Raw genomic sequence first — 18,453 nt, 5'->3', positions numbered from 1 at the left:
ATGGTGTGATGATGTTTTATTTTTCTTCTTTTACTATAATCACCTTAAAATGGTATAAGTAAATGAGAAAGCACATGTAAATCTATCTCAAAAAAATATTATGCAACTATATAGTAAAAGAGTATAGAACTCTTAGCTTGTTATAGGTTATGAAAAACTTTATATAGTTTATGTGATGTATAACTACATATACATATACAAATATAAATATATAAATATAAATATATAAAATATATATATATATATATATATATATATATATATATATATATATATATATATATATATTAGTATAGTTATATTTTTAGATAATTGCATTAGTATATTTTAGATTTTGGGTTATTTATTTTGATAATTAATTTTGTGATCTTTTATTTTAGTAGTATTATTATATTAATATGGAGTGTTACATAATCTATTGTTTGAATATATAAAACTAAATATTAATTAATCAAATAAACTTTTCTGAAAGAATATCTTGAAATATGCTGAAATATTTAAGATTCGAATTTTAACTAAAATTTTAGGTTATAAAGAATATTTTTCTACTTTGAGAATATATGTCTTTATTATAAATCAAATAAAACATTAATAAAGTGTGTTGCATTAAGTATAAGTTATAATAAGAGTTTAAAGGTGATACGAGATAAATAACTCCACAAAAGTAAAGTAGATCGTGACGTTATAAAGTAATTCTTACAATAAAAATCACCTAGTATGTACTGCTTTTCTTTATATAAGAAGTAAATTTACTTTAGTGATTTTTTAAATTATTACCTAGATGAATAAATATTTGTTTTTAATTTAACCAACCCGACATGTTTGAAAACTAAATTACTTTTTACTAATGTTAGAGCAGTAAAAAGTAATTTAGTTTTTTTTTTCTGTTAATTGTGCATGTAGATAGTAATTGTGGTGGCACAGGAAGCAATAGCTCTCAGTTAAACGTGTGACGTGACTGGTTCATTCTTTCTCACTTTTTAGAGTATCACAAGACTGACTAGTGTGTCTCGACGAAGCATCTAGAATTAGATGTGTGCTGAAACATTCACAAAGCGAAAGAGGGAATAATAGCAGTGTAAAATTCAGCTGTTCGGTATTTATTATAATTATTGTACAGGAAAACGGCACACAAAACAAACCAGTCAGAATAACCCATCTAGCTTACAACACAAAATTCAGTACATCCTGCTAAATGCCAAGAAACGACCCTAGTTTTCGGAGTTTCCAGATGGAGACCCTGGAAATTTCAAGCCACTGCAGACTTGGGTTTAAACCTGGTGGTAAACTGTCAATTCTTCACAATTTGCAGGCAAGAATGTAGATTGGAAAAAACGTCACAAGTAAAACGGATGCAAGAGTTGCTGCAGGGTGGTATTCCTGTACAGGCAGATGTTGCTGTACTACTGTTTTATAAAGGCACATTAGGAGCTTTAAGGTAAGGCTGCACCAAATAATAATTTAATCCAAATTTCATATTTACTCAATTCATGCTATAAAGCTTCAATATCGTAACTATTTCGAGTACCAGAAAGTAGTATTTGATGCTCTAACCACAAAAGTCATGGCTCAAGATCACAGCAGGTGAGATTGCTCGTAGTTCAAATTCTACGGGTCATCCAACTCAACAAGTTGTGCCCGTCTCTCAGCGGCCCTCTTCCGAATAAAAATGCCCCATCTCAAAGCTGCCTTAAGCTTAAGCCAGCCCACAACAGCCTTTCCCGAGGAACGGTTTCGTTCATCATCTAAGTGGTAGCTCATGGAGGTCGCAGGCATGTAAGTAGATGATGGATAAGGGTATGCATCTTCTGGGGTATTGAAGGAAGCATGGGATTGCCCGCCTCCCATATTAAATATACGAAGCAAATGCTGCATGTCTTCATTTTCTAGCATCTCATGACTTCTAGTTCGAATCTCCTCCTCTGGAAAGCAGTCCTCAAATCCTCTATAACTAGGATTTGAAATGCCGACACTTTGAAAGCCCGGAGTAGCTGGTTGTCGTGAACCAAGAGTCATCTCATTTTCATTTCTAGGAAGTTGAGATTGGTGTGAAGCATTCAGTAACTGGTTTTGCAGTGGGAGTGTGTTATCAAACTGAATAGAAGAATGAAGATTGTCATTCTGTGGTTGCATTGAGGATCTGGTAGTCGTCACATTATGATAACCTGCACACATTATTGACAAACATCGATGCTGAGGAAAATATTCTTCATATTGATGTATGGTAAATATCAAGTCACTAAATTTATCACGTAATGCTTTCTACTCTTTCACAATATGACACATACCAAATTTGTCACATTAATATCTTAGCATGCATTCTAAAATCTAAATACTAGTTATACAACAAATCTGTTGGATTATAATATATCGACATGCACTCCAAAATCTAAATACTAGTCTTTACAAAAAAAAAAGGATTTGCTGCCCGGTATGCGGGAAGAATCTGTCCACTTTGATCATTTTCAGAAGAGAAACACTCAGTGTTAGGCGTTGGACTGAGAGACCGTATATTTGTGAGCCGAGTAAGATTTTAATAGAAGTAGTTTTGAATCGTAGAATATGCGATTGAGATGTGCGCCAACATCTCAACCACAGATTTTACGCTAGAATTTGTGTCAAAATAGGGAAGTATTAAAGCTAAATGACAGGTGAAAGAAGGAAAAAGACCAAAAGAGAAAAAAAAGAAAGAAAGGGAAAACGTATGAGGAAACTTAAAACGAAATTAGGCAAAAAAAAAGCTTCAAAGGAACTGGTATTGTTGGTAATGTTACAATCTTACGGTTGGAACAATATACCTCCGACTGCTATGGCTGGATCCATTGAAGGCTGCCCAGTAGTTGCAGGAACTGGTAGACTTGGGATGCAGGTCTGCTGATCAAGGGAGTTTGAAATTGAATAATCATGGGAACCCCCTGCAGCTAGAGGATGGGAGGTGCCCAAAGTCATATTCTGATTGGCACTTAGCAGAGACTTGCCATCATACTCAATAACATGCATCCAATTCTCATATGCCTTCTTCACCAGTGTGTCCACATAAACCTACAAGAATGTGAGATTCGCATTTTTCAGAAACTTCAACTTTCTTCGTCAAAAAAAAATTTCGTAAACCTTTTTTAACTTCGACTTTCCTTTCCTAGAAAAGCAGAACATCCCACCTTTGACACCTAGATCAATAATGGGTATATTTATACTAAGCCAACTGCCTATCTGATCTGTTCACTCAAGTTAGAAAGAAAAAAAATACGCGGATATTCTATGCCTGAGCCTCTTTTTAAACTAGCAATAAGTTTAGTGTAGTACTGCAAGAACTCAAGAATAAAAGCAAAATGACTTGCAGTGAAGCATAAGATCCAATTAAGTTTTATATTTTTCCTTAGAATCGGACTCCTTCAAGATTAAAAGTTGGATGCACAAACAATAAAACCGCAAGAATGAAACCACATCTCAACAAGTGACATGAGAAATCAGATTAAGCATACTATGAAAGAAATCCAACAGTTTAGTCCAAATTCAAAGAATAAATGCAAAATTCAGAGGACAGGTTCGCTTACCTTTTGACTGTCTGAGAGAGAATCAGCAGAGTAATATTGGTCATTGGTAATTAGACCACTCAACTCATAGATGTTATTGAAAACAACACCAACATTCCTTGCACCATCGGGATAATATACATAGAGTTTTCCACTGAGAACACAAGTCTTTGCATGCTCAACAAGAACATCCCACATTTTATTTGACATACCACTCCCGAGAATCTACATAAGATATCGTTAATCTGTGAAAATTTTGGATGGATAAAATTTTAAATCTTCCCCTGATAAAAAAGTGATTAAATTCTTACATTCCGCAATCTCTGTGGATCTCTGACCACAAGTCGTACGACATCTTCAACTGTATATACTCCCGCTTTATTTAACCTTTTGTGAAATGAACCATCCTTTCCAATCTTCTCCAGTCTCCAGACCTCATCATTCAAGGCAGGTGGGTAATGCTTCTTGTATACTGCAATCCAGAATCAGTTTCATGACAGAAGAAGGGTCGAACAGAAATAGTGAAGTTATACTTACATTCTCCACGGTGATCCTTAACAGTGAAAGCCTCTGTTTTGGCTTCACGAATACGCATTCCCTCATAACAATCTGAGGAAACTTTGAGCCCCAGCCTGAACTTCCTACTCCTTATCCAACTAGAGTTGTCTGTAAATGTAAGCTCACCCAATGTTCCTACACCCTCCTTCAGCGTCACTTGCAGATCACCAGCCAGAAGAGGTCTTTTTCCTTCCCGCTCTTTAACTACGTGACTGTCAAAATCTTCTTCACTCCAATTATCATCATCCTCGTTATTGAAATCTCCTTCAAGTACAATAACGTCTAGTTTGACACACGAAGCTGGGCCAGATGTAACAACATGGCCTGTTATTGTATCAATCAAAACAAAGTGTATGGCGCTGCCATGCTCTCCGTCCACTTTCCCACCAGTAAAGAGGGGAAGGGATAACCTGTTCCTGAATTGTAACTGTAGACTGCTGTCAATAGGGCCTTCTATGCTCTTGGGAGAAGACCTGTATTTTAGTTTGAGTATTAGAAAATTAAAATATAGATACAAATACACTAGGATAAGATAAAATTTATCAAACAAATATGGTCATGAAATTGACCTTGAAGTGACAAAGTAATACCTTCCACTAAGCTTGACAGGGACTAATTTTGCTAAAGCACACTCTACTTCTTCGCTAACCTGTTGAGCAGGAAGCAAGACTAAGATATGAGATATGTCCATGATCAAACATCACTCATGGAAAGTGGCATACATGCAATTAGGTTAACTTAACCTACGGAGTTGTTCCGTTGAATTCTATTTGACATGTAAAGGCATTTAAATACACCACAGGACAGAATGATGGCCTTTATCACAATTTTACAAAAGAGCGCCTGAGTGAGGTAAATAAATGTTATTCCAGGAAGCCTTTCTCGCAACACAAGGACTATTTATTTTATAAAAATATTGACCTTTTTCGGCTTGTTAAGGTTTGAATATGTGATCTCAAGTACTCTATCCAATTTTATCTTAAGCCACACAATAGTGGCATGACTGACATCTAGATTCTAGCCAAACCTATCATCCTCAAGAAGACAGAAGGTTTTTTCAAAATGGGCCAGTAATCCAGAGTTTTTGTTTCAAGGGATGATTAATCCGTACAAGTGATAACTTCAAATAATATATAAGTCCACCCTGAAGCAAATCAATACTACAATGAACTTAATTTTCTTACAACTCTACGAAGAATAGGCTCCAGTGATGAACAAAGTTTCTGCAGACTATCCACCTTGAGGGCTTCAACAATAACGCTGCAAATGATGTGAATAAATAGATAAAACATTAAATTCATTCATTAGATAGATATGACATATAAGTGCTAATACAGTGATAACAAGGCATGAAGTTTCATAATATTGCTGGTACTGTTTTCTAATCAAATTATAGTTTTTTTCTTAGTAATTTCCATAATAAAGGTTATGTATTAATACTAAAATAAAATTTTAATTTTGATTGAAAAAAATATAAATAACATTTTCTATGTTTTCTCCAAAAAACCATTTATATAAACTTGCAAGAAAGAAAATCACAATTTTGGTTCTCTTACTCATATTAAACGTCATCTGTTGTCACATATCTCTAATTTCCTCTCATCTCATCTTAAGCCTCGCTTTTACTAAACCAAAGATCTAATTCACCCATTCTTATTGTTTAGGTTAAAAAAAATCACAACAACTTCACATTTAGTTCTATTCAGTTAATCTGGCAAGAGCTATCCCCGCCCCTCCTTTTTTATCAGCGGTATGTGAACATCCATTCGGGACGTTATTCCAGTCGCGTATTCATTTATATGGTTAATTCACATCAAAACCTACTTTCCATTAACGAACCGACCAAGGTTTTCTCATTAGGACCAAACGCATAGAACGAATATGTATATTATTTGTAAGTCCGAATGTTGTATAGTGACTTTGTATTTTTGGGTTATCATGCATGTCATTAGTGAGAAGTCCACCACCGAGTTTTGTAGAGAGATGTTACTCATGATTATTTCATATACAAAATTTGAACTAGAAAACGTACTTCAAAATTAGAAGCGAGTTAAAGGACTAACTACACATTGGTCAGCAGTGACCATGAATAAAGCTGATAGAACAAAGAATCATAGTGACTAGTACACTAGAGCTGATAGAAAATTAAGAACAGGAAATGATTCACCTAGCAAGAGCAGGTCGCTTTTTTTCAGGTTGTTCTTCTTCGGTGGAGCCTGAATCTAAGCGGCGCTTCCCCCTCGCCGCGCTGCTCGATTTCTCCATGTACCTCGTCTGCATTATTCTCACTGCTGTCGGATTTCGTCGTCTCTCGTAAAATCCTTTTAAAAAAAGAGACAAAGGATAACGAAGTGTAACTGTCACGGATTCGATGGAACGCGAGCGGATAGAAAAGCAGAAGGTTGAAAATCCTCAGCAAAAGAAAAAAGTGCAGAATCTGAGAAATTTCGCGGAATTTTCTCTGCGGTTCGACGCCTGTGTTAACGAACCCGAGGCACTTTCTGTGAGATTTGTTTCTGCTACGGTGTGAGTGATAGGTATAATCTAACGGTTTGCGAATCTGGGAGTGGTTGTTGGGCCTGGGCGGTGGGGTTTCGATCTTGCGGCCGCGGGACATCATGGGATTTGGGTCGTCGGATTGAGAATCTTTGCAATATTTTATTGGGGCTTGCCACGTGGGGTGATTCAGCAGGTGCGTCTGTCACTGTCACTCCTCAACATGATAATAATCTGTCATAAACAGTGTCATGTTGAAATTGCTGTTATAGTTTTTTGCAACTTGGAAAATAATATTCAAGTTCCTTACGTGCCATCCGGAAACAAAAGACTAAACGTAGACCCAAGTTGCAACGCAAGAAAAAGCCTCGTTTAATCCTTTACTTTTCTCACATGGACCCAATTTTTAGTTGTGCTGTTCACTTCTGTGTCGGTTTTTCACTTCAATATGTTGCAATGCTAGAAAAATATTTTTGCATTTTGGGAATTTTTTTCTTTCTCAAGCTTTTACAGTTATTAAAATGTAGAGTATATATGGAAAGAAAAGAGAAAAGGGATAAGATGACGTATGAACATGTTGCAAAGTGTCATAAGCACCCACGTTACCTCCAACGATAAGAACAAAAACTCTTTCCTAATCCTCTCATTTGATAAGAAGAGTCAAGAAAAGGTTGTCGCATGATCCAAACCTAGTAAACTGAAGAAAATAAAGGAGTTTGGAAAAGATAAATGAATTGAGCAATTTTTATTTTTGAAAAAAATAGTTTCATCAAGAAAAATCAATTTTAAAAATTTAATATAATCAATAATCAAATTCCACTACCATGCTCAAATTTGTAAGATCGAGAGACTAACCTTTTTGACGCGACTTTGCTGTTTTTCAATACTTGAGTTACCTGTGCTGCTTTGCGGTTTTATGAACTGTTTATCAATATTTAGTCCTGATCAGACGTAAGTAAAACAATGTACTGGCTTTTGGTCCTGACTTTGTATTTATAATCTGCCTCACAGACCTAAACTGACACAGGTCGAATAAAATATAAACAGACTTACCTTAAAATCCAATTGGTTGCTCATAAACTGCATATCAATATCTTTAATAAGATATCCTTGATTATTTTATCTTCTGGTGGACCATTGACCCAATAACATAAACGCTGGTCCAAAAACCATTCGACCTGGTTGACCTTACTTAATGCACTGGATAATGATCTGATTGACCATTGTTGTAGTGGTGACTGAACGGTTACCAATTAATAAACCGTTCGGTATACACCATCCGATAGAATGCAGAAAAAAAAGGCTAAATTTTCTTCACAAGAGTTGAATAAAGGCCTAGAAATGATTACATAAATTTAAATGTAAAAAAATTAAATATATTTAAAATTCCCAATATTGTTTTGAATAATATCTAGTATTTTTTTAAAATTAAATATTTTAAAATTAAATTTATTTTAATACATAGTAGATAGTTGAAACAAAAATAGATTATAAGGCGAAAAAGGAATTATAATGTTTTGTGACGTGGTTTCACAAAGTGGTTGGCGTCAGACAAGGTTTGCAGTTAAGTAAGCAACCAGTATCCACGTAATATTTGTAATAGTTTGCTTATAGCATATCTCTCTCCTCTCAAACGCCAAAACCCGGTTTTTGGTTTTAATTATCATCATCGAACCGGGCTGCAGGTGGGCCATCCCAGACTTGGACCGGCTATGGATCCCCAGCAGCGTCCCTTAATGTCGGACCGTGTCACCGTCAACGGCATCGTAACGCCGCTTGCTCTGCTCGCCGACGGCCGTCTGTGGTGGTCGGAGGGAAACCAACGTTGTTTGTCCGTTGAAAAGGACGTCCTCTCCTTCGTTACCAGTGGGCCTTACATCAAGATCAAGAGTCTCGTCGAGACCCGAGACGGATGCTGCAGCACCGGCGCTCCTGCAAGACTCGCTCGAAACGACGTCGTCTTTATGCCCTCTTCCGAGGAATCGCACAGGCTCTGGTGCCAAAAGCTTAGTGAATTCGTCGATTCCCTCGGTAAATTAAATTTCACCTTTCTCTCGGTACGGTTAAGGTTGTTGTAACTGCGTTGCATGTGTTTATGAAGTCTGAAAGTGTATCGCTAAAAGTTTAAAAAGTGCTTCTCTAAATTTCGATGTACAATTGTGAATTTTAGTGCCAAAATGGGAAAATAAATTTGCTACTGTGAAGTAAGACTACTTTTTAATTCTCCACTTCTCCAAACGGAAATGCAAACGTGTACTGAATTATGTCATAATGTAGGTCGCCCTAAGAGGTTGTTTGTTTTTGTTAATCCATTTGGTGGGAAGAAATCCGCTACGAAGATTTTCGATGAACAAGTGAAACCTCTTCTTGAAGATGCTCAAATCGAAATCACAGTCCAAGGTACTCTAATTCTTTGACTATGTTTCGTTGTTGTTTCTATTTTCCTTTCAAATGTATTTGTATATTTATATGATATGATTTTCCTCAGAAACCAAGCATCAGCTCCATGCAAAGGAAATTACTCATTTGCTAGACATTACCAAATACGACGGGATTGTTTGTGTTAGTGGAGATGGACTTTTGGTAGAGGTTAGTTTCATTGCTAGTATCCTTGTTGCAGTGTGCTATTATTCGTCATCATCTTGTCCACGATTATTAATGCAAAAATTATGATCGTAATAGCATTCGGAACACATTTTTCTGTACGCTTCATGTTTACAATGCATAAATATTGAGCAGTAGCTAATTATGTGTTTCGTCAAACTATACGAACCACAAATTAGGAATTAGAGAGAAATAGGACGAAAAGAAAAAGGAATATGAAAGAAATTTCTCCTTCAAGGGTCACCCTTCCACGGGTTTTCCCTTCACAAAGGGCTAATGCTCAATTTATAGATGACAACCTATTCCCTGGATCCTACTGTTGTACCTCCCTTATCCATATTTACTTAACCCCTATAACTAACTGATTAATATTCAAAACCCCTCTTCTCCTTAAACCATAACACTAACTATTGTTATTTGCATGATAGTAGTTGGTCTTTCCAAACCTTGTTAGAAAAGAAAGATTAATTGAGAGGTGCTCTTAATGTATGAGTTAAACAATATTAGTATCTGCTGCCTGTAAACCATTTTAGTTATCATTTCAAGATGTGCTAATGCTGTACTGGTTTATGGGCTCATGCTCGTGGACTAATTGAAAAGCATATAGTCAATACCTTGATTTTGTTATTTCCTGAGAAACTTAATGGTCTTCGGGGATTGGGTTGTGGTATTCCAATGAATCCCAGAAGATTCGAATGAATGTTATGACATCTGTGGGAATTCAAAACGCAATGTGGTTCACTTCTAAGTTTTTTCAAAACCTGTGCATTCTAGAATACTTTTGCCCTTGTTCACTTTTGATGTCTTTGTTTTTAATTTTTTTTCTTAATCTAACAGACATTGCACATTTTAGTAGGTTGTAAATGGACTTCTTCAAAGAGAGGATTGGGAAACGGCAATAAAGATACCCCTTGGGGTAGTTCCTGCAGGTTTATCATCATCATTACTTTGTTGAATAGGTTTTATCTAATTAGACTTTATTGCTTTAAAGTGAGAGGTGGGTTACTAATTGGGTTTTGTTTTGGTTATAAGGTTTATCTTTTGTTATTTGTACACAATAAGTTTTATGGGCAACTATACAGTTTTGTTTTACCAAGCTAAAAAGTTCTTCCATGCGTTGAAGGTACGGGAAATGGCATGGCGAAATCACTTCTTGATTCTGTGGGCGATCCTTGTGAAGTAGCTAATGCCGTTCATGCCATTATACGAGGTTTTGATCCATCCATGTCATTCAAACATGTCATGTCCATTATTTATGTGCTATTATAAATTTAAACTGTTTATTAAATACCAACAGGCAATAAACGACCACTTGATGTGGCTACCATCATACAAGGAGAAATCAGATTTTTCAGTATATTGATGCTTGCATGGGGTAACTACTCTCTCTGTGTAATGGACTATTCAGTGAAGTGGTTGCAGCAGATGTGCTAAAACATCTAGGCTAACTGTTTGTATTTCATTCTTTCTTTTCTTGATTTATCCCCGCCCTACTTGAGTCTGCATATGATTCCAACCATGCAATTCGTTTGACATATTATAAAACTGGAGGTACTATTCTATTTCAGGTCTGGTGGCAGATATTGACATAGAGTCTGAAAAGTACAGGTGGATGGGGAGCGCTCGACTTGATTTCTATGTCAGTAATCCATTTTACAATTTCCACATGTTTATTTATGATGTTTTTCTTTCACTTATATGTGTCTCTCTTATATGGGTAATCATCGTAATTATCTTCTCCTTACTTGGTTTGATGGAAGGAACATGAATAAAAGAAAAATAAGCATTAAATTGCTGGCCATGTGCTTTAGTTTCTTGTATTTTACAATGTGAAGCTATTTATGCGATGTAGAATGTCTTCTGATACTTAGTTAAGAAAATACAGTCTTGATTTATAGCACTAGAATAGAATATGGGTCAGTTTGTTACAGATTAGAAAAAACTGATTAGTAAGACAATCTAGCGATTATTGTTTAGAGATTACAAAAATAGCATAAGCTATTTTCAATTTGTTTAGAAATCATAATTTTTTTTATAAAAGAAGTGGGTAGTTTTATGACATGCTAGAAGCTATTTTGAATTTCATCGTAAAACTTGCAGTGGGATTCGTTTGACAGATAAGTGATTGAATTTGTTCATTATAGTTTTCTTCACTCACTGCTTTCCTGATTCAGGGCCTCTGTCGACTCTTGAACTTGAGGCAATACATTGGATGTGTTTCTTTTGTGCCTGCACCTGGGTTTGAAGCTTTTGGGGAGCCCACAAGTTACCCTGGAAAACCTACTACTAGCAAAGGAAGCAACAGTGATACAAGTGAAGCAGAACATACTAATAAACAAAGGCCTTGTTATCTAGGACCTGAAATAAACGTGGAAAATTTGAATTGGAGAGTTATAAATGGACCCTTTATTTCTGTCTGGCTTCACAATGTGCCTTGGGGTGCGGAAGACACAATGGCAGCACCTGATGCAAAGGTTAGTTTTGAGTGGCTACGATTCAAGCATGTCCTCTTGATTTCTCACACTTCTATTCATGAACATATAACTGGGAAATGTTTCCAATTTTATATGACAGTGATGACACCGTTACTAGCACCGGTTATGTATCAATTTGACAGCATAACACCCTATGGTAGCTGTTTCAAAAAGAAATGATTATTTGCCTCTTACTTTTCTGGATTTTAATGATCCACTAGCAAAAATGCATGGAAATTGAAGATTAAAATAAGCACAATAGAGTATAAATATCTCAAGTCTTTGATTGCTGCCTGGATTTTTCACATCTAAGAAAATTCGTCTGAATATTGTTAATGGTCTAAATTTTCTCTTTCATAAGTTTCTGCCTAGTGGGAGACATTGTGTTATACACAAGCTCACATACGGATGCGTATGTATGATAAGCATTATTACTTACGGGCTTGATCTTTTGTTGCTGTGATCTTGTAATGCAGTTCTCTGATGGTTATCTGGACTTGATCATCATCAAGAATTGCCCAACGCTACCATTACTATCAATGATGTCAGAGTTGAATACAGGAGGACATGTAAAATCTCAGTACGTCACGTACCTAAAGGTTTGATCATCAATATGTTTAAGCACAATGCTTTTTGTAGCAGTTACTTCGAGCTTCTGAAATGGCCATGCTTTGGTTTATTTGCGTAAGGAAACTTAATAAAGTTTGTATCTTCACAACATTATGCAGGTGAAAGCTTTCAGCTTGCAACCTGGTCCACGCACCAAGGACCAAGAGAAAGAAGGGATCATAGATGCAGATGGTGAGGTTCTGGCAAGAGGGAAAGGAACTTACAAGTGTGAGGAGAAGACTTTGATGACCTATGATAAATTACAGATAGCAGTGGATCAAGGTTTAGCAACACTTTTTACTCCGATATAGTACTTTTTTTGTCTTGTCATGGATTTTTTCAAACTTACTAGACTAAGTACTAATTCCGTTGGTAGTACTGTATGATGAGTTTTCACACACAATCTTTGGTTTAATTATTTTTCTCAGCCCATTCACTTTGGTGAAATTTGTTTACAGTTTACACACATGTACAAACAGAACCTTCCATGAGTTGTTTATCTTGTACAGCACCACATAAATTAGAGTATACATGATAAAAGTGGGGCCGTGCCCCACTTTGTACTCGTATGATTAAAATCAAATCTTCATTGCTTGATTAAATTTGATAAGGGTCTAAATAACGTTTTACAGTGAAATTTCATGTGTTATGTCTTATTGCAAAAACTTATATTTCTTATATTCTATTATACCAATAACCATTGGTTAAAATAAATAAATTAGTAAACTAGGTTTTGTAATGTTAGATATATTATTTTTATTTTTTATTTTTAATTTGTTATTGTTTTTATTTGTATTTTGGGTTTAGTTTATATTTTTTTTATATTAAGTTATTGTGTATTAAAAGTTTTTTATTAATTAAAAATTCCAGTTAAACGTTTTAATTATAATATTTTTTGTTTATTGGAAAAACATTGAAAAAAAAATTCAATCTCTGTGAATTTCCTAGGAGATACTAATGCAAAATTCACAAATTTGATTCAGGCGGAGAACACAACATTTGTTCTCAATAGGGATAACAATGAAGGTGAGGACGAGTCTTACTATTTCATTCATAATTATAAAAAAAAATTATAGGTTATGAAAAAATTACAATATAAATTTCTCTTCATATTATGTTTTTTTAGCTCATTTACTTAAAGGTGCTATAAAATATGTTTCTATTTATTTCAAACGTAGCTTTTGAATAAAATTACTATGCTAAAACTTTTAAAAAATATATCGTTCATGTAAAAAATAATTGTTAATTATGAGGATTGGTTGTTACAAATTTTATAATTCAACTTTGCATTTTTCTTTTTGAGAATTTTAATTTTGAAAATATAAATTATTGAATAAAATTTACATATTGTTTCTAACATTTGTTCCCTCGAATTACTGTTAGTTGTGTAGCGAATATTTGTTCGGTAAAGTTGCTCTGCAAAATATGGGATGGTATTATGTTAATGTAATGTAGTTGTTAGATGCTTGTTTTTCAGTTGGAACGTTTTAGTAACGTGTATTATGTTTTAGTAAACAAAAATACCCTAAAAAATCAGAAGTTAAACAAGTTGTCTTTCTAAAGAGTTGAGTCATTGACATATGCACTTTCAGACAAAAGTTCATTCAAGATCTCTTCAATTTCATCATCTTTACTAACCTCTTTAATTTCATCATCTGTAAATGGTGAATAATCATCTCTAAAAATAACCATTTAGGTCAGTTACCAATTCCTTCGGATGTCATTATGTTTGTGAAAATTAGATAAAATTAGATAAGATAAAAATGAAAACTCATTATAAAATCAGTTTTTGTAAGAAATTATTTAACAACGAGTGCTTCTGATCTTTTTCAGGCCAATTACCAATTCTTTTGATGTCATTATGCTTGTGAAAATTAGATAAAATTATATAAGATAAAAATTATAAAATAAAAACTTGTTATAAAATCATTTTTTGTAAGATTGTTTAACCGCTAGTGTTTCTAATTTTTTTCAGTTGAGGCTACCATAGGATGACAGAGGAAATGTGTGGAGTGAGAGAGATGAAAGATAAAGAGTTTAGAGGAATGAGAGATTTGATTAAGGGTTTTGGGGTTTCTTGTTTTTTTTAGTTTTGAGAATAAAAATTAGACTCCATAATATATGTGACTATCGGGCTTTGCTAACTTGTGTACGTCTGTTTTAACTCGTGTACCCAATAGTCTCATATATTATGGATTCTAAGTTTTAAGGTTAAGGGTATTTTAATAATTTTCATTCTCAAAACTAAACAAAAGAAACCCCTAAACCCTTACTCACCTCTCTCATTCCTCACAACCCTTTCTCTTTCATTTCTCTCAATTGTCGTTAAACAATCTTACAAAAAATGATTTTATAATGAATTTTCATTTTATAATTTTTGTCTTATCTAATTTTATCCAATTTTCACAAGCATAAGGTAATTGACCTGGAAAAAATCATAAATATTCGTTGTTAAACAATTTCTTACAAAAAATGATTTTATAATGAGTTTTCATTTTATAATTTGTCTTATCTAATTTTTTCTAATTTTCACAAGCATAATGACATCAAAGGAATTGGTAATTGACTTGAAAAAAAATCAGAAACACTAGTTGTTAAACAATTTCTTACAAAAAATAATTTTATAATGAGTTTTCATTTTATAATTTTTGTCGTATATAATTTTTTATCTAATTTTCACAAGCAAGGAATTGGTAATTGGTATGGAGGGTTTTTTTTAGAGATGATGATTCAACATATGCAGATGATGAAATTAGAGAGGTTACTGAAGATAGTGAAATTTAAGAGATCTTCAATGAACCTTTGCCTGAAGGTGAATATGTCAATGACTCAATTCTTTACAAAGACAAATTTTTTAAGGGTGATTTTTTCTTGGAGCTGCAGTAGAATGACAAAAAAAATGTTGGAGTGAGAGAGATGAAAGATAAATGGTTGAGAGGAACAAGGGACGTGAGTAAGGGTTTGAGGGGTTTTCTTTTTTTATTTTAGTTTTGAGAATGAAAATTATTAAAATACCCTTAACCTTAAAACTTAGAATCCATGATATATGTATTTTTGTCTATGTGTGTGTGATAGAGACATATTTCAGTTTAAAAAATAATTAAAGTTTTAAAAAATAGTAAAAATAAAGAAAACAGTTATATGTAAAAAAATATTACTTAAAGGATAAAATTGATAAAAAAAATTTAATTTAAAAATTAAAAACAAAAACATAAACTAAATATTAAGAGATATATTTTAAATCTAATTTAATTTTATAAAATTAATATTTAAATACAATTTATTTTTATTTATACAATTTAACAATATCTCTCATTATTTAAGAGAAACAGTAAATTTTATTATAATAAATTGTAACTATATCATAACTAGATTCTAAATTTAATTAAATCTTACAAAATTATCTATAAATTAACTTTATCTCTTATTTTATATAGTTATATATATATGAACAAATAATTTTTTTATTATAATTATTAAAAGAAATAATTATTTATTTTTATAATAATGTCATAAGTAATTAATTAAAATTTTAAAAATAATTATAAGACTTAAAGAATAAAATAATAAATTAATTGAGATTAATAAGAATAGATATAAATTTATTATAATTAATTAATTTAATTTTAAAAAATAATCATAATTTAAAAGATAAAACAATTTAATTAATAAAAATAAAATCGGTAAAAAAAGATGTCTTATAAAATGTATCCTTTGGTAACAAATTTAAGGTTTGGATTAAAAATATCAGATTCAGTATAAGTTAATCATTTGTTTTTTAATGGTAGAGTATGTAATGCATGAGAATTTATCTTTGGCATCTTGAGCTTGAAGGAAGAAAGTTAAAGTTCATTGTCATTAATGAATGGACCAAAGTTTTAACAACCTTGAAAAAACCGCCACTGCTTTTCAAGGGTCAAACTTCAACATGGGAAGATGAATACAAGTAATTGTTAAATAATAATATGCAGAAAATAAAATAATATTTTAAAATGGAATTGTCTATAACACACTAATCAACCGGTTTTCTCATATGTCCAAAAGCCATGAATCTTTACCTGTTAAAATGAAAGATAATTTATATATGTTTTTCTTTCTTTAACTCATTATCACATGTATAGCATATTTTAAGTAAACGTATTCTGAAATCGTGCATATTTTAATAACTAAAAAAATCCCCTGAAACAAAAAAAAAAGGGTTTAATGTAGTTTATTCTTTTAAAATTGATTCTGCCAATAAAATTAAACTTCTATAATCTGTGCTGTTGCAGTTTTAAAACAATTTCGTTAAATATTGTTCTATAAATAATCATTCAACTCAAAAAAACACTATAAAAAAGAATTTAAGACATTTGACATTTTAATTGTAATTTTTTTTTATCTCATGGTTTTCATTGCATAGTATTACCTTAAGATTCTTTTATAATTTATACTTTAATATAAGAATATAATAAGACTCGTCATTTGACTACTAGTAGAAAAAACATGTTTTTATTTACATTAACTATAATGAATTTTGTGACATATCCTTTAATATTGAGATTTCACCATACTAACGTCATACTATTGTGACCCTGCAATAGAAATATTTTTACATATTAATTGTTAACAGATATAATATAATTACAATCACAATTTCACAGTAAAATAGTCATGCTCAAGAGTCAATTAAATTTATATTTTATATTAATTAAAAAACAATGTTTTAACCTTGAAATATAAAAAATCAATCACTGCATCTTAGGTTAACTCACTGCTTTTCCCAACAGATACTTTTAAGAAATAGTGTTAAGAAGCATTGGCACATTTTTAATATTCTCAATTACTTTAAATTAAATTTTTCTAATATCCATAACCATCATTTTATTATCCAATACTTTAAAAACACTCACTCACACCTTTCAAAAGCTATAACATTACTAGGTTGGACATATGTGGCATGCCTTAATCATGGACAATTGAGTATTCATATGTGAAAATTAAACCTAAAGTTTTTTTTGTCGTATATGATGTTACTAGTTGAGAGTATCATTGCAAATAAGATAACATTAATATAAAATCTATGACATCAAACATGTCATTATAAATGTTCCTGTCAAAGTCAAATAGTAATATATAAATTCAGTGAAAATTAATGTGCCCACGTAGAGTTATGAACTAATCACATAACATTACAAAAGCTAATGATAAAAAAAATCATATTTTTACGCAACCACTAATATAGAAGAATGATACCTAAAGAAGATGAAGATAGTATATAAAGTAGCATACTTATAGTAAGATTAGTCGGCAAGTCTAATCCTCTTGAGAGATAAACCAAAAGATAAGGGTTTATTGCTTAATTAATTTCGTTTGTCTTATTTTGTCTTTGATTACCTAGCATGGTAATATCCTTACGGAAAAATCATACTTCAATACTCTCAAGAGAGAAAAATAAATGTACAAAAACTACTTTATATAATAATATGATTTGGTAATCCAAATGTCATTACATATCAATTATAAATGAAAAAGTAGAGTATTGTAGAATGAAAAAGACATGTAAAATTCATCTTGTGGTTTGGAGATTATGTTAATTATGTGTATGTAAGTTGAATTTATAGTTTATCAGTAATGTTTCTTTCTAATGATCTTTCATCGACAGACTCATTAACAATATATGCCAGATGATAATTAATTTTAGTGAACAAAATATATAAAAAGATTAACCATATTAAATAAATGCTTTTTTATTAACACTCATGAACGATTCCGAGTAAAATAAAAATAATACGAAAATTTGTAAATAGAAACATATGGATATATGGGACAGAGAAATATATACAATCAAAAGTGTTGATAAAGTAAAAATATAAAAATGTTGTAAAACATAATCCCGTAAAAAATAACAATATAAATTTAATATTAAAATATAATCATAGTAATACTAATAATAAAAAATGTGTAATAATAATACTAAGAATAACAATATTAACAAAATTAATAATAACAATACAAATACTAAAATATTAATAATAACATAACATTGATAATTTCACGACTAATAATAACATATAATATTACCAATAATAGCAATAATATATAATAACAATAATAACAATAATACTAATAATATTAATAATTATATTATTAATAGTAATAATACAATAATAATACTAATACTAATAATATATAATATT

General features: G+C 32.0%; 2 protein-coding genes across 4 annotated transcripts; one reads left to right on the top strand and one right to left on the bottom strand.

The window, feature by feature from the left end:
* Nucleotides 1-1,071: 1,071 nt before the first annotated feature.
* On the bottom strand, nucleotides 1,072-6,648 carry LOC124827209 (calmodulin-binding protein 60 B-like). Of its 2 annotated transcripts, none has more exons than XM_088116212.1 (8): nucleotides 6,259-6,648; nucleotides 5,276-5,351; nucleotides 4,661-4,740; nucleotides 4,071-4,564; nucleotides 3,845-4,005; nucleotides 3,555-3,758; nucleotides 2,799-3,042; nucleotides 1,072-2,165 (listed from the first exon to the last, which is right to left on the bottom strand). In XM_088116212.1, the coding sequence occupies exons 1-8, from the start codon at nucleotides 6,369-6,371 to the stop codon at nucleotides 1,609-1,611; spliced, it is 1,929 nt and encodes a 642-aa protein (XP_087972338.1). In that variant the 5' UTR covers nucleotides 6,372-6,648; the 3' UTR covers nucleotides 1,072-1,608. The 2 variants fall into 2 exon arrangements, with proteins under 2 accessions (XP_087972338.1, XP_087972339.1); XM_088116213.1 differs by having other exon boundaries at nucleotides 4,682-4,740; nucleotides 6,259-6,644.
* Nucleotides 6,649-8,174: 1,526 nt separating this feature from the next.
* Nucleotides 8,175-12,802, top strand: LOC124827210 (sphingosine kinase 1-like). 2 transcript variants are annotated; one of them, XM_088114824.1, is made up of 10 exons: nucleotides 8,175-8,618; nucleotides 8,865-8,987; nucleotides 9,076-9,176; nucleotides 10,048-10,120; nucleotides 10,315-10,401; nucleotides 10,489-10,566; nucleotides 10,760-10,830; nucleotides 11,366-11,665; nucleotides 12,142-12,245; nucleotides 12,394-12,534. In XM_088114824.1, exons 1-10 carry the CDS (start codon nucleotides 8,300-8,302, stop codon nucleotides 12,395-12,397), a joined length of 1,260 nt encoding a protein of 419 aa, XP_087970950.1. In that variant the 5' UTR covers nucleotides 8,175-8,299; the 3' UTR covers nucleotides 12,398-12,534. The 2 variants fall into 2 exon arrangements, with proteins under 2 accessions (XP_087970950.1, XP_047156172.2); XM_047300216.2 differs by having other exon boundaries at nucleotides 8,278-8,618; nucleotides 12,142-12,264; nucleotides 12,394-12,802.
* The last annotated feature ends 5,651 nt before the right edge of the window (nucleotides 12,803-18,453 follow it).

Source organism: Vigna umbellata, chromosome 5 (assembly GCF_029865625.1).
Source record: "Vigna umbellata cultivar VRB3 chromosome 5, Vumbellata_1.0, whole genome shotgun sequence".
NCBI classification, from domain to species: domain Eukaryota; kingdom Viridiplantae; phylum Streptophyta; class Magnoliopsida; order Fabales; family Fabaceae; genus Vigna; species Vigna umbellata.
Note: the sequence above shows the minus strand (reverse complement) of the source record. Positions and strands in the feature narration are given on the sequence as shown.

What these genes read in the sequence shown, in the direction of transcription:
- LOC124827209 (XM_088116212.1), bottom strand. Translation starts at nt 6,371, where the DNA reads ATGCAGACGAGGTACATGGAGAAATCGAGCAGCGCGGCGAGGGGGAAG. An exon ending in AGCCTATTCTTCGTAGAGTT is followed by an intron (nt 4,741 to 5,275) that starts GTAAGAAAATTA and finishes CCTGCTCAACAG; the next exon opens with GTTAGCGAAGAAGTAGAGTG. An exon ending in TAAGGATCACCGTGGAGAAT is followed by an intron (nt 4,006 to 4,070) that starts GTAAGTATAACT and finishes TCTGGATTGCAG; the next exon opens with TATACAAGAAGCATTACCCA.
- LOC124827210 (XM_047300216.2), top strand. Translation starts at nt 8,300, where the DNA reads ATGGATCCCCAGCAGCGTCCCTTAATGTCGGACCGTGTCACCGTCAAC. An exon ending in TGAATTCGTCGATTCCCTCG is followed by an intron (nt 8,619 to 8,864) that starts GTAAATTAAATT and finishes GTCATAATGTAG; the next exon opens with GTCGCCCTAAGAGGTTGTTT. An exon ending in GCGCTCGACTTGATTTCTAT is followed by an intron (nt 10,831 to 11,365) that starts GTCAGTAATCCA and finishes TTCCTGATTCAG; the next exon opens with GGCCTCTGTCGACTCTTGAA.